This window comes from Hyperolius riggenbachi, chromosome 3 (assembly GCF_040937935.1).
Source record: "Hyperolius riggenbachi isolate aHypRig1 chromosome 3, aHypRig1.pri, whole genome shotgun sequence".
NCBI classification, from domain to species: domain Eukaryota; kingdom Metazoa; phylum Chordata; class Amphibia; order Anura; family Hyperoliidae; genus Hyperolius; species Hyperolius riggenbachi.
This window is the reverse complement of record NC_090648.1, coordinates 267,162,147-267,176,910: the sequence shown is the minus strand read 5'-3', so window position 1 is coordinate 267,176,910 and position 14,764 is coordinate 267,162,147. Positions and strand designations below refer to the sequence as shown.

Here is a 14,764-nt window from a genome sequence, read left to right as displayed (position 1 = left end):
ATACTATTGTGCCCCCCCCCCCCTTCTCTGCTAAAGCTGCCACAATGCATGATATCTCATTCAGAAGATTCTCTCACAGATGGCACCAATTTTGAGAACCCTACCTATTTCCTCCAGTTTTAGAAGCAAATTACATCTTCTTAAAGGACATGTGAACAGAAAAGGAATATGGAGTCTGCCATATTTCTTTAAATTTAAACCATACTACTAGCTGATCTCTTTAGTTGCAGTAGTATTCACACACCTGAAACAAGCATGTAGCTTGCAACTGAATTCTGACTAAATTAAGTTGGACTTTAGTCAGAAACATCTGATCTACATCTGATCTACATGCTTGTTCAGGCTCTATGGCCAAACGTATTAGAGACAGATTGATCAGCAGGACAGCTAGGCTTCTGGGATTGTTTAAAAGGAAATAAATATATCAGACTCCATATGCCTCTCAGTTCAGGTGTCCTTTAAGAAGTCAATTGTGCATGATTGCTTGAAACCTCCTAAGCTTTTGTCTCAGACACTATTGATAAATCTGCTCTATTATCCATGTGATGCACAAAGTCTGCCTTCCTTGAGGAACATCCTGAGAATACTGCGTTAGCAATGAGAGTGAGCGGTAGTTAGTATAGAAGACATCTGATTAATCTTGGAACTGGTGCAAATTATGAGGCTTCCCTGTGGTGCAGATCTTAGCAACCACTGACCTTCACCAGTGTCCTGCAAGGGGTGCGATTGGCCACCATCCCTAGCATGCAGTGTACTATTTTCTGCAAATGGCCACCAGGTTGCAGCCCCTCAAGTTTTGAGAAGAACAGAAGGGTGGACTCTGTAGCATAGGCAGTAGAAAGGGAGACAAGGATAAAAGGACTGGCAAAACAGGCAGGGAATAGGCCAAGGCAACAGGAACAAAGCTGGAGTCTGGGCAAACAAAGAGAAGAGAACAGGTTGCAGACTGGAATATCCAGGACAGGGTATTAGGACTGACTAACTGATGGAGTAGGAACCAGTTGGAGTTGGAAACTGGCATAGTAGGCAAACAGGACTGGGCTGCAAGACAGACAGGGACAAGATGCAGATTGGAAGTGACAGGCAGACAGGCCAGTGTAACTGTGAGCCAGAAACAGGATGATTACCATACTTGAACTGCTTGAGCAAATCACCTAGCGTGCTATTAGCCAGGGATGAGTGGAACTGTGTGCTCTGCAATGAGTGCACCTGGGGAGATGCAATAGGGAAAGCCTATTTACACCCCTTGCTGCAGGGAAAGATGACACTAAATTTTTGTACTGACCCTATTAGTATAACCAACACAATTCCCAAAATCTGATTTCTATAAGATACACAAAATTGATCCTTCCAGAAGTAAACTAAAATATAACTTTTATTAGTGTATTTAAAAACGTATCCTTGTTTTTGTTGTTTTATGTTTATAAATATACATCCATTACAGAGTAGGGTTAATAGTATTGTATAGAGCGTATATCTTCATAAAGAGGATTTTGTAACATTGCTCCAACCCTATACTCTGACTAGTTGCTGTTATACATATAAGACAATACCCCCCACCAATCCAACATGTTTCAACTCCCTAATTGGAGTCGTCATCAGGGAAAAGTGCTTAAGTGTAAAGGTTGCTAGTGCATTAAGAAGTGAGTTAAAGCATCATATATACATCTAATATGAAAAACAACAAACGAGAGCAATGTGCTCTCTTGCTCTGACAGCATTGAAATGGGTGTCTCTCTGACCTACTTATATACTCAATGGGGATGGGGGGGGGGGGATGCGGTACTCATCAAGACCCATCCCCCCTTTCTTTTCAATCTCCCTGTTGGTCAGATACCTTATCAATCACTATCTATACATGGCCATTGGCTGGCCTATCGTTTCCCATTGTGTCCAAAAAATACTTTAAAATAAAGTCTATTACCTCAAAAAGACAGGGAGACCATCGCTGGCAAATACTCTATTCATCCCCTTAGAAACCGCTCTGCCGTTTATAATGTAAATAGTAAAACGCCACTCATCATATCTGGTCCATAGGAAGTCATTGAAGGCTCCCTATTGGTGGATTATTCCCCTTCCGTACATCCCACATTTCATTCCTTCAATCACTGCAAGTTATGCAGCGTTACTATGGATACCCAGCAGGGCCGATGTTTGTTCCGTAGACGCCGGCGTAAGGGGGCGTTTTCCGTCCACTCCTCCCCGCCGCGTCATAATGGCATTACCACTCGCCGTACATGGCCGGATACACCTCCGCACCATCAGCGTCACCGCCCCTCTGTTCTCTACGAAATGGGGATTAGATGTTAACGCCCCCAGGAAGTTATGGGAGCCAGCTTGACACGCAAGCTGTCATTTCTCTAATTCTTTTCATCGAGAGTATTTACAATTCTAAACGGCCTTACAAAACATATCTTAAATGGCATCATTTATTACATTTACAGTCAAAACATAATGCTCTTACACGGATTGCTATTCTTCATATATTAACTCAAATGTAAACCACATTACAATTTGTTTATTCACCAAATAGAGCTGATATTAATTATTATTATCAATCATCCTATAAATCGCAAAAATTGGAGGCATTATCTATATTATTCCACATCATGGGAACTATATTGCCTAATAATATGCAAAGTATATACCAGCCATACTATATAGCAGAAAAAATCACAGATCCACAGATTATTCTTTACTGTAAATATATGACTGTAGCCATAGCGATTGAATATAATACTCATCATGGTTAATAGCCGTATTTTCAGATCAATTCTGCTGACTAAAGTGGTTTCTTAGTTTCTCAAAGAGGATAAAAAGGGGAGATTATTTTTTCTTGTCTAGTATTTGCTAGTATTTATTAGATAAAGGGGTATATGTAAATCCCTCATTTAAACCACCTGGGCTCAGGGTGCCCAGTCGATAGATCCATTTGGCCTCAAGTTGACGTAATTTTAGGTCAAGGTTCCCTCCTCTGGGTCCCATCTTCCACTGCTGTATGACAAAATACCTAAGACATGTGGTATCACCGTCATGGACCTCTCTAAAATGTCTTGATACCGGCGTATCCTTTGGATTGCGTATGTTTCCAATATGTTCAAGTATTCTCTGCTTGACCTGTCGTGTTGTTTCACCTATATATAGCAGATGGCAAGGGCATTCTATTGCATATATCACTCCCTCAGTTTCGCAATTGAAAAAATCTAGGATTTCATATATTTTCTCATTTTTGGGGGCCACAAAGTTTTTACATGTGTTGACATTAGGACAGGCCTTACACCGGCCACATCTAAACTAAGTTTAGATGTGGCCGGTGTAAAATGACAGGTTGTATTGGGCCTGATCTGATGGATAGGAGTGCTAGGGGGGTGACAGGAGGTGATTGATGGGTGTCTCAGGGGGTGGTTAGAGGGGAAAATAGATGCAATTAATGCACTGGGGAGGTGATCAGAAGGAGGTCTGAGGGGGATCTGAGGGTTTGGCCGAGTGATCAGGAGCCCACACGGGGCAAATTAGGGCCTGATCTGATGGGTAGGTGTACTAGGGGGTGACAGGAGGTGATTGATGGGTGTCTCAAGGTGTGATTAGAGGGGGGAATAGATGCAAGCAATGCACTGGCGAGGTGATCAGGGCTGGGGTCTGAGGGCATTCTGAGGGTGTGGGCGGGTGATTGAGTGCCCTAGGGGCAGATAGGGGTCTAATCTGATAGGTAGCAGTGACAGGGGGTGATTGATGGGTAATTAGTGGGTGTTTAGGGTAGAGAACAGATGTAAACAATGCACTTGGGAGGAGATCTGACGTCGGATCTGCGGGCGATCTATTGGTGTGGGTGGGTGATCAGATTGCCCGCAAGGGGCAGGTTAGGGGCTGATTGATGGGTGGCAGTGACAGGGGGTGATTTATGGGTGGCAGTGACAGGGGGTGATTGATGGGTGATTGACAGGTGATTGACAGGTGATCAGTGGGTTATTACAGGGAAGAACAGATGTAAATATTGCACTGGCAAATTGATAAGGGGGGGTCTGAGGGCAATCTGAGCATGTAGGCGGGTGATTGGGTGCCCGCAAGGGGCAGATTAGGGTCTGATCTGACGGGTAACAGTGACAGGTGGTGATAGGGGGTGATTGATGGGTGATTGATGGGTGATTGATGGGCGATTAGTGGGTGTTTAGGGTAGAGAACAGATGTAAACACTGCACTTGGGAGGTGATCTGACGTCGGATCTGCGGGCGATCTATTGGTGTGGGTGGGTGATCAGATTGCCCGCAAGGGGCAGGTTAGGGGCTGATTGATGGGTGGCAGTGACAGGGGGTGATTGATGGGTGATTGACAGGTGATTGACAGGTGATCAGGGGGATAGATGCATACAGTACACAGGGTGGGGGGTCTGGGGAAAATCTGTGGGGTGGGGGGGTGATCAGGAGGGAGCAGTTGGCAGTTTAGGGCATTAAAAAAAATAGCATTGACAGATAGTGACAGGGAGTGATTGATGGGTGATTAGGAGGGTGATTGGGTGCAAACAGTGGTCTGGGGGGTGGGCAGGGGGGGGGTCTGAGGGGTGCTGTGGGCGATCAGGGGGCAGAGGGGGGGAAATCAGTGTGCTTGCATGCAGACTAGGGTGGCTGCAGCCTGCCCTGGTGGTCCCTCGGACACTGGGACCACCAGGGCAGGAGGCAGCCTGTATAATACACTTTGTATACATTACAAAGTGTATTATACACTTTGTATGCGGTTTCCGAACGGCCGGCGGGTTACAGCGCGAGGGGGGCGGAGCCAGTCCCCGACAGAGGATCGTGTCACAAATGACACGATCGCTCCGCCCATGCCCGTACAAGGACCGCCGCCATTTGTACATGCGGCGGTCCTTGCCGGGTCCACTTTCCAGCCGCCATTTGTACATGCGGCGGTCGGGAAGTGATTAATTACTGATAAAAAGTTTAACTACCAGTACAGAAAATTTGTTCTGGACTGATTAAAAATTGTAATCTGTTACGCTGAAAAATGTACAACTTTGACATTGAATCCGTAATCTACATGGGTACTTGATGAAGACTGATCAAGCAAAAAATGGTATCCATCATGTCAGATGACAAAACATTATTATAACATTCTTTAGTACTATGAAGCAAAATTCTTTGTAACAGACAGCAAATAATGGAATTTTACTTACATGTTTTGCTAAATTGGGACTTTTGCAGTCAACATCATACCTAGTTACAAGAAAGAACAAATTAAATAATAATAATAATAATAAAGAGAATACAAATAATAATAATAATTATACTATAAAATTAAACTTGCTTAAGTACTGGCTATTGTTTAGAGAAAGACCAAGTAAAACAAAAACTATGAAAAACTTAAAATATATTATGATCTGTATTTGTCTTGATCTATGTATGTATATAATTAAATTTAAGTAGAGATCAGAAAGGGAATTTCAAAGACAAAAGACATGAAAAGCCCAGCTCTCAGGCATTCATACCAGGAAACAGGGATAAAATACACATTTTCTGAGATGTGAAAATCTCATAGCTTAAAACTCTCATGTAGGCAGCACTGCAGAAAATTAAAAATTAGAAGTATTAAGAAACAAGATTGTGTTTAAGAAAAGCATTCAATCTTGTACATGTTCAGAAGTTTCTTAGTAGGTATATAAAAATAATTAAATGAAACTTCAAAAGTAAGCCCCTCTAGTTGTTTTGAACAATCTATTTCCAATGTTGTATTTGTCAGTTTGGATCCACAATGTATTTGCATGGTAAAGCTTTTAAAGTATTATAAATGATGAACTGTAAATGCATAATAGATTTAAAACAATGATCTGTTTAAAGTAAGGATAAAAATTGTGTCTCAACTGCGGTTTTATAATTATCAATCACACCTAAAAATGTCTTCTATGTCTAAATGTCTGAGCACAGATTGGCATCAAAGACAGTGATTGAAGCTGAACTAAACAGCAACAAACTGTATGTTACACATGACGTCATGGTGGATGGCATTAAGAGATGCACCTCTCCACACATGGCAGCATGCCCTGATGATGCAGAGGGAGAGTGGTGAATCTAGTTGGCATAGTGCCTCTGTACCTGCCAGCTGTCACCACCAGCAGTCCTGCTCATCTGGATCAAGTAGTCTTGTGTGCATATATGGATCCAGGTATTTCCTATACAGCAAGGATGGGACAACATCTGCTTCAGTGGAGTGGGTGAGATCTCCCATTTATCAACATATGTATGCTTGTGCTTATGGAACTTTATCTGCATATCTTCTTGGCCTACACTGCTACAGAAACATATGTACAACTGTTCATCATTGTGCAGCCTATGATCAGCATGTACTGCAATATTAAGTACATTGAGAGTTAGTTAGATAATTAATTATTGAATTCAGACTGCTATTGGGTCTGGATCAGTTGCATGTTGTGTGTTGGAATTTTTGTTGGCTTTACTCTCGTGTGCATACAGGTGACCTTTGCACACTGCTTGGGTCTGTTTTGGTTGCATGTCAGGAGGATCTTGTTCGTGGGTGGACTCTTTCTTTCATCACTAACAGCAGTATCAGACCTTATGCAATCAGGAATTATTAGAGCTCATGAATGAAAGCACAGAGTGGCATCAAAGACAGTGATCGAAGCTGAACTACACAGCAACAAATTATTGGCAGGTTGAGAGAGGCACAGGGGTGATTTTAATGGGTGGGGGGAGGAGCCTTTGGGATAATCTGGTGACTGGTGTAAAAGTATATTGAATTATAAGATTATATGGAAATAAAGATGCTTTTTTGTTAGATTTTGAACTATGTGCGTTGTCTGTGTCAAACATGGAGTAATAAGTGCTTCCTTTTCAAGCTGTTACAAAAACGTATATGTAGCGCAAAGTTATTAGCCAACATATAACGGCATCCAAGAAGGCTGTAACAATCTGGCCGCCCTTAAAGCATTCTTCCTTCTGGCAGCACATAAACCATGAAGGTGAACTAGGATTAAACAACACTGATGCCACTTATTACACATGAAGCAGAAGCACTTTAATAAGAAATTCCAGCTATTCTCTCAAACCCCTTCCCTCTTTACCACACATGGGTGGTAGTGGTGCACACACAAATCCACACTCTCAGCTCTGTGGGGTCCTTTACATTAGGTAACCCCAACTGATTTAAAGAACCACTATAGTACATGTGTGTAATTGTTATCACAAAATACTCATAGCTTCATTATATGCTGGACAATGTATGCTTTATTTTAATTTTAAAAGCTGTAATTTAAAAGATTTTATAAAAAAATTAAAATAAAAAGTTATATAACTTGGACTGATTCTACTTATTCTACTGATTCTACTTATTGGAATGTCTTTAGAGCTCCATAGCTGGAGATGTATGATAGAAATGTTGATTTAAAAGTAAGGATGAACTTTCTTCCATTGATCAGCTGCCCTGTGGCTCAGACCTGCAGCCTGGAGTGAGATAACAGTTTACTAACCCACTGACACCTGAGAAATACAGAAGTCAGGTCCTTATCATTTGATTGAGATACATTACAGCCCGTTCTACTCTGCTTCTCCTCTCTCTTCCGATAAGTAACTGCCTGGTAAATAGCTTGTCAGTGATCAGGCAGCTCTGTCTCTTTGCCTCTTTACTAAGTAGTTTTTCATTTGCTTCCACAGTCAATCAGTGGTGGAGGGATAAGCTGTGGAAGACAGACTGTTTGCAATCCATGCCGCTGAAAGCACTGCAGCTGTACCATCTCTTGGTTCTCTGTAGGATCGAACAGCCTTGTGCCACTGATATAAACACATTAAGTATGTATGAAAGTTATCATTCAGCTATGAAGACACATCAACCAGTGCAGAGGATTTAATTTATTAAATAATCTCCAATTCAATAGGTCACCTCCAGCATACAGGGAATCCACCATTTAGACATATTTGTGAAGGGCAGTCTATGCACATCAACACAAGAAAAGTAATTCAAGTAGAGTAATCATCCATATTTCCAAATTGCACTATACCCATACCAGTACAGAAGAATGATTAGTAATAAGACCAGCATCAAAAGGAAATATTAGTCCCAGTCATAGCAGCACTGCACAGTAATTAAAGCAGCATGGTGGTAAATATAACAGCACGGAGGGAAAAATATAGGTCACAAATGCATCACAATGGTCAATGCTAGCATGCTGTTTCAGACAGGTGCACTTATGCTTGATAAGGGGCAACATCTGTCTAAACCAGCGTACTGACGTTGTCTGATGCGATGCATTTATAAGCTGTATTTTTCCCACATGCCATTACAATTACATCCATGCTGCTATTATTACTGTGCTACAAATGGGACTAATATTTCCCTTGATGCTACTAGAATTACAACTTATGCTCTGTGCAATTCTGCTATGAGTGGCAATCATATTTCCCATGGATACTGCTATAATTACTAATCATGCTCCTATACTGATGTGGGTAAAGTGCATCGTGCAAATATGACTGGATGGTGGTTTCATAGTACATTGAAGATGACTCATTTTATCAAAGATCATTTGTGAAACTAAATCCTCAGTGCTGGTTAAAATTAGTTTGTGTCCAGGTTTTTGGACCATTGCATGAGGCAAGCAGTGTGTGAGCGATTCTAGGTTGGTTATTGCACTGTGAAAGTTATCATTTACTTTAAAAATTAATTTTGGCATTAGTTTTTTTTACGTTTTTTAGCTTTTTAAATAAATAATCTTATTACACAGCATTAGGTACCTTTAAACATACCGTTAGTCAATATAATGGTTCAATTCACCTTGCTGCTCACACATCATCAGCTATCATAGGTAAAGTATCACATTACAGTTAATGAAGCTCTAAATATTTGGTAGTGGCAATAACAAGTGATGTTCATGTCACTCATGGAAAACCATGTGATCATTTTGCTCAGGTGATAAGATTTATAAGGCTCTGATGGTTTTTTTTTGTTGTTGTTTCTTTTGGGGGTGGGCAGGGGGGTCGGGGGTCTTAATCATGTATTAAAGCAGGAGGCAATTACAACAAATCAAAATGATCACATGCTTCATGCTTCTCCATGAGTTCTCGAAGACATGACCTTCATAATTTCATGGACATTCCTGAGAGTGGTTCCTTAATGGATTGCCGTGTATTATTGTAAGGGTATACCATTGTAAAGTTTGTGCTTTTTGTCTGCTTTTTTTAAACGATAGTGCAATGCTGTAACCACAACTTACAGATCAAATCGTAAGTTCTGTCTCTCCTCAAAGAAGTAATCCATAATAAATTTCTTGACAAAGTCTGGATTTAATGTGTTGTCGATCACTTCTGTCCTGCCATACTGTAGAATAAAACAAATAGATGAATTACGCAGAATATATTTTTTTTAATAGAATAATAACATATTCATATGCCATAACATATCACCGCTGCGTAATATGTTGGCGCTCAGTGCTGCATAATATGTTGGCGCTTTATAAATACAATAAATAATAATATTAAATAATAATATCAACTTACTGGTAGAGATTTCTCAAGCAACTTTCATGCAGAGTTATGTATCTCTTGAGAGCAAATCAGGCTGCTATTTATAAATAAAAGACTTTTCAAAATGTGTATGTGCTTTTTGTCATATCTGTGCCTCTAATTGCTTACAGACCACTGCAAAATCATGTAAAAGAAACCTAAAGTGTAAGTAATATGGAGGCTGCCATCTACATTCTATAATTTACAAAGGCAGTTGCCTGACCTCTGTGCTGAGCTGATGCTTTGCCTCTAAGACTTGAAGTCACTGGCCAAGAATGAGAATGCGGATCAGATACTTTGATTCTGATTTGACACCACTGGCTACATGCTTGCAAGTGTGCGACTCAAAAACAACTAAATCCTGAAGCTCCGCATGATAGGCAGGCAACTGGTATTGTTTATAAGGGAATGAAGATGGCAGTCTCCATATTTATCTTGCATCAGATTCCCTTTAAGACAGAAATAAGAAAGGCTGGAGACAAAAAATAAGCACACAACTAAGAAATGGTCCAGAGTAGGCTTTATTTAGTACTGTATTATATCTGAGCAGCAGAGAGCATTTATTAATTAAGTTGCAGTGTTACAGTATATCTATCTGACATTCCTCCATTTTTTCTTTAAAGAGGAGCTGTTAGGCATAGTGTCTCCGGAAAAAAAACCACATGTATAAGTAGATAAATACTTGCTGTACTTACATAACATATGCATTGCACTGTCCATGTTTTGCTTTGCAGCGAGTTATATATAGTAAATAAAGAGATTTCTGTTCCTGGGAGGTTCCATTTTAGGATGACTGTGTGTGAAGCCAATCGTGATGTCATATCCTCCCTTACTGTTTGCCCTCCTCCTTCTGATTTAGTATGCATTAGCACTCCCTTTTCCCAGCCCTCAGACACTCCCACCAAGGTATGGCTTCTCATACATCATCAATGTGCGACTCTGCAGAGCTTGTTTATGTCTGAGGACAGGATGTCAAAAACTGCTAAAGAGGATGAGTGATTTTCCCAACTTACTGAAATCCTGTCTGCATGTACGTTTTTGCAGCAGTGACATAGCCTAAAGACTGCACTTGGTTTCATCCTTCGTTACACGTTACTTTTCATGCACACTGAATCCTCTTTAGAGGTGTGTGACAGCATGATCAGTTACTGGCTAATGATAGACAGACCAAACATGTCATGTCACAACTCCTCTGCACACTTATATTGTTGCAGTTTGTCATGGGCGTATCTGTGTAAAATAGCTCCTATGTCAACCACTATCATTGCGCCAGCCTCCAGCAGAGAGCCTCCTTCCATGCATTCTAAATGCTAGCTAGTAGCTACACACCATGCAATTCTTATGCTGGGCATACACGGCACATTTTATATTATCAATCGAGCCGCTGATGGCCCGATTGATAATATTCAACCTGTACGATCCCCACGGCGGGTCGATACCGTGCTCGATCCCCGCGGGCGGACAATGCAGAAAACAAAGCGCTGATAAGGAAGTGCCTGCGGGGATGCGCGGGCATCGAGCCAGCGGCTCGATTCCACCGCATAAACATGCCGTGTATGTCCAGCATTAGGCAGATTTATCAGCCAGATCGATTATTACCAACATGTTCTGATTTTCAATGGTTTTGCCGTTTTTCATAGGAGTGAACACCATTTCATCAGAAAAATTGCTTTGAAAAACTTTTTTTTTGGTTCAGATGGAACACATTGAAAATAATCGAACTAGCAGGTAAATCTGCTAGACAATTGTATGGTGTGTACCTAGCCATGTACTGTCCTATGTCAAGCGGAGGAGAGGCAGGAGGCTGCATGTACTGTCCTATGGAGAGGGAGGAGAGGCAAGAGGGTGCATGTATTGTCCTATGGAGAGGGAGGAGAGGCAAGAGGGTGCATGTATTGTCCTATGGAGAGGGAAGGAGAGGCAGGAGGGTGCATGTATTGTGCTATGGAGAGGGAAGGAGAGGCAGGAAGGTGCATGTATTGTCCTATGGAGAGGGGTGGAGAGGCAGGACGGTGCATGTACTGTCCTATGGAGAGGGGAGGAGAGGCAGGTGACTGCATGTACTGTCCTATGGAGAGGGGTGGAGAGGCAGGACGGTGCATGTACTGTCCTATGGAGAGGGGAGGAGAGGCAGGTGACTGCATGTACTGTCCTATGGAGAGGGGAGGAGAGGCAGGTGACTGCATGTACTGTCCTATGGAGAGGGGTGGAGAGGCAGGACGGTGCATGTACTGTCCTATGGAGAGGGGAGGAGAGGCAGGTGACTGCATGTACTGTCCTATGGAGAGGGGTGGAGAGGCAGGTGACTTCATGTACTGTCCTATGGAGAGGGGAGGAGAGGCAGGTGACTGCATGTACTGTCCTATGGAGAGGGGAGGAGAGGCAGGAGGGTGCATGTGCTGTCCTATGGAGAGGGGTGGAGAGGCAGGGGGGTGCATGTACTGTCCTATGGAGAGGGGAAGAGAGGCAGGAGGCTGCATGTACTGTCCCATCGAGAGGGGAAGAGAGGCAGGACGGTGCATGTACTGTCCTATGGAGAGGGGAGGAGAGGCAGGAGGGTGCATGTACTGTCCTACGGAGAGGGGTGGAGAGGCAGGAGGGTGCATGTACTGTCCTACGGAGAGGGGTGGAGAGGCAGGGGGGTGCATGTACTGTCCTATGGAGAGGGGAAGAGAGGCAGGAGGCTGCATGTACTGTCCTATCGAGAGGGGAAGAGAGGCAGGAGGGTGCATGTACTGTCCTATGGAGAGGGGTGGAGAGGCAGGACGGAGCATGTACTGTCCTATGGAGAGGGGAGGAGAGGCAGGAAGGTGCATGTACTGTCCTGTGGAGAGGTGTGGAGAGGCAGGGGGGTGCATGTACTGTCCTATGGAGAGGGGAAGAGAGGCAGGAGGCTGCATGTACTGTCCTATAGAGAGGGGGAGAGGCAGGAGGCTGCATGTACTGTCCTATGGAGAGGGGTGGAGAGGCAGCAGGGTGCATGTACTGTCCTATGGAGAGGGGAAGAGAGGCAGTAGGCTGCATGTACTGTCCTGTGTCGAGCGGAGGAGAGGCAGGAGGCTGCATGTACTGTCCTATGGAGAGGGGAGGAAAGGCAGGAGGCTGCATGTGCTGTCCTATGGAGAGGAGAGGGGAGGCAGGAGGCTGCATGTACTGTCCTATGGAGAGGGGTGGCGAGGCAGGACGGTGCATGTACTGTCCTATGGAGAGGGGTGGAGAGGCAGGGGGGTGCATGTACTGTCCTATGGAGAGGGGAAGAGAGGCAGGAGGCTGCATGTACTGTCCTATAGAGAGGGGGAGAGGCAGGAGGCTGCATGTGCTGTCCTATGGAGAGGAGAGGGGAGGCAGGAGGCTGCATGTACTGTCCTATGGAGAGGGGTGGAGAGGCAGGACGGTGCATGTACTGTCCTATGGAGAGGGGTCGAGAGGCAGGGGGGTGCATGTACTGTCCTATGGAGAGGGGAAGAGAGGCAGGAGGCTGCATGTACTGTCCTATGGGGAGGCAGGAGACTGCATGTACTGTGCTATGGAGAGGGTAGGAGGCAGGGGGTTTCATGTATTGTCCTACGGAGAGGCAGGAGGCTACATCTACTGTCAGAGAGGAGGAGAGGCAGGAGGCTGCATGTACTGTCCTATGGTTGGCAATACAGAGACGTCCCTGTCACCGACATCATCTGTAGTTGCCAAAGGAGTGCACAGGAGGCTGCTTGTGTCAGCGACCAGAAGCGCAGATCCCAGACCCGGAGGAGGGGAGACCCCATGCGGACGGACGGAAGACCGGCAGAGGGGAACCCCATCGCATTGCTTGCTGAGGCTGCTGAAAGAGGAAGGAGAAGAGCGACGTGTGGTAATGTATTATTATTATTTTTTTATTACACGCACCACCGCTGCGCATCTCTGCAAACTAATGGGGCAGACATATACCTGTACTGGGTGAAGATCTATACTGTGGGCTGACCTATAGCTATATAGCTATACTGGGGCCAGATGCAGACCTATACCCCAGTATAGGTATAGATCGTACCCCAGCATAGGCATAGGTCTGCCCCCAGGATAGGCATAGGCATAGGTCTGCCCCCAAGATAGGCATAGGTCTGCCCCCAGTGTAGGTATACAGCTGCCCCCAGTGTAGGTATACAGCTGCCCCCAGTGTAGGTATACAGCTGCCCCCAGTGTAGGTATACAGCTGCCCCCAGTGTAGGTATACAGCTGCCCCCAGTGTAGGCATACAGCTGCCCCCAGTGTAGGCATACAGCTGCCCCCAGTGTAGGCATACAGCTGCCCCCAGTGTAGGCATACAGCTGCCCCCAGTGTAGGCATACAGCTGCCCCCAGTGTAGGTATACAGCTGACCCAGTGTAGGTATACAGCTGCCCCAGTGTAGGTATACAGCTCTGCCCCCAGTGTAGGTATACAGCTGCCCCCAGTGTAGGCATACAGCTGTGTAGGTATACAGCTGCCCCCAGTGTAGGCATACAGCTGCCCCCAGTGTAGGTATACAGCTGCCCCCAGTGTAGGTATACAGCTGCCCCCAGTGTAGGTATACAGCTGCCCCCAGTGTAGGTATACAGCTGCCCCCAGTGTAGGTATACAGCTCTGCCCCAGTGTAGGTATACAGCTCTGCCCCAGTGTAGGTATAAAGCTCTGCCCCCAGAGTAGGTATACAGCTCTGCCCCCACAGTAGGTATACAGCTCTGCCCCCAGAGTAGGTATACAGCTCTGCCCCCACAGTAGGTATACAGCTCTGCCCCCAGAGTAGGTATACAGCTCTGCCCCCAGAGTAGGTATACAGCTCTGCCCCCAGAGTAGGTATACAGCTCTGCCCCCAGAGTAGGTATACAGCTCTGCCCCCAGAGTAGGTATACAGCTCTGCCCCCAGAGTAGGTATACAGCTCTGCCCCCAGAGTAGGTATACAGCTCTGCCCCAGTATCGATTTTTGCCCAGGTACAGGTCTATATCTGCCCCAGTATAATACTTATAGGTCTGCCCCCGGTATAGGACTGCCCCAAGTGTAGGTATACATCTGCCCCCTTAGTTTGCAGAGATGCGCAGCGGTGGTGCGTATAATAAAAAAAAACAATACATTACCACACGTCGCTCTTCTCCTTCTTTCAGCAGCCTCAGCTAGCAAGCAGCCTCCTGTGCACTCCTTCGGCAACTACAGATGACGTCTCTGTATTGCCAATCAAAGAGGAGCAGAGGCGTGGCTGAGGAAAATGTGAGGGGCAGAGGAAGCAGCCAATCAGGCTGCACTACAG

The 14,764-nt window shown here is 44.7% G+C and overlaps 1 protein-coding gene across 1 annotated transcript in view; it reads right to left on the bottom strand.

Annotated features, from left to right (window-relative positions):
- CPNE8 (copine 8) overlaps positions 1-14,764 on the bottom strand; it is a 372,678-nt gene that overhangs the window by 163,784 nt on the left and 194,130 nt on the right. Inside the window, exons 4-5 of the mRNA XM_068276306.1 lie at positions 9,218-9,321; positions 5,171-5,210 (exon numbers count right to left, since the gene is read on the bottom strand). Coding sequence (XP_068132407.1) covers positions 5,171-5,210; positions 9,218-9,321 — 144 coding nt within the window. The remainder of the gene's footprint in view (positions 1-5,170; positions 5,211-9,217; positions 9,322-14,764) is intronic.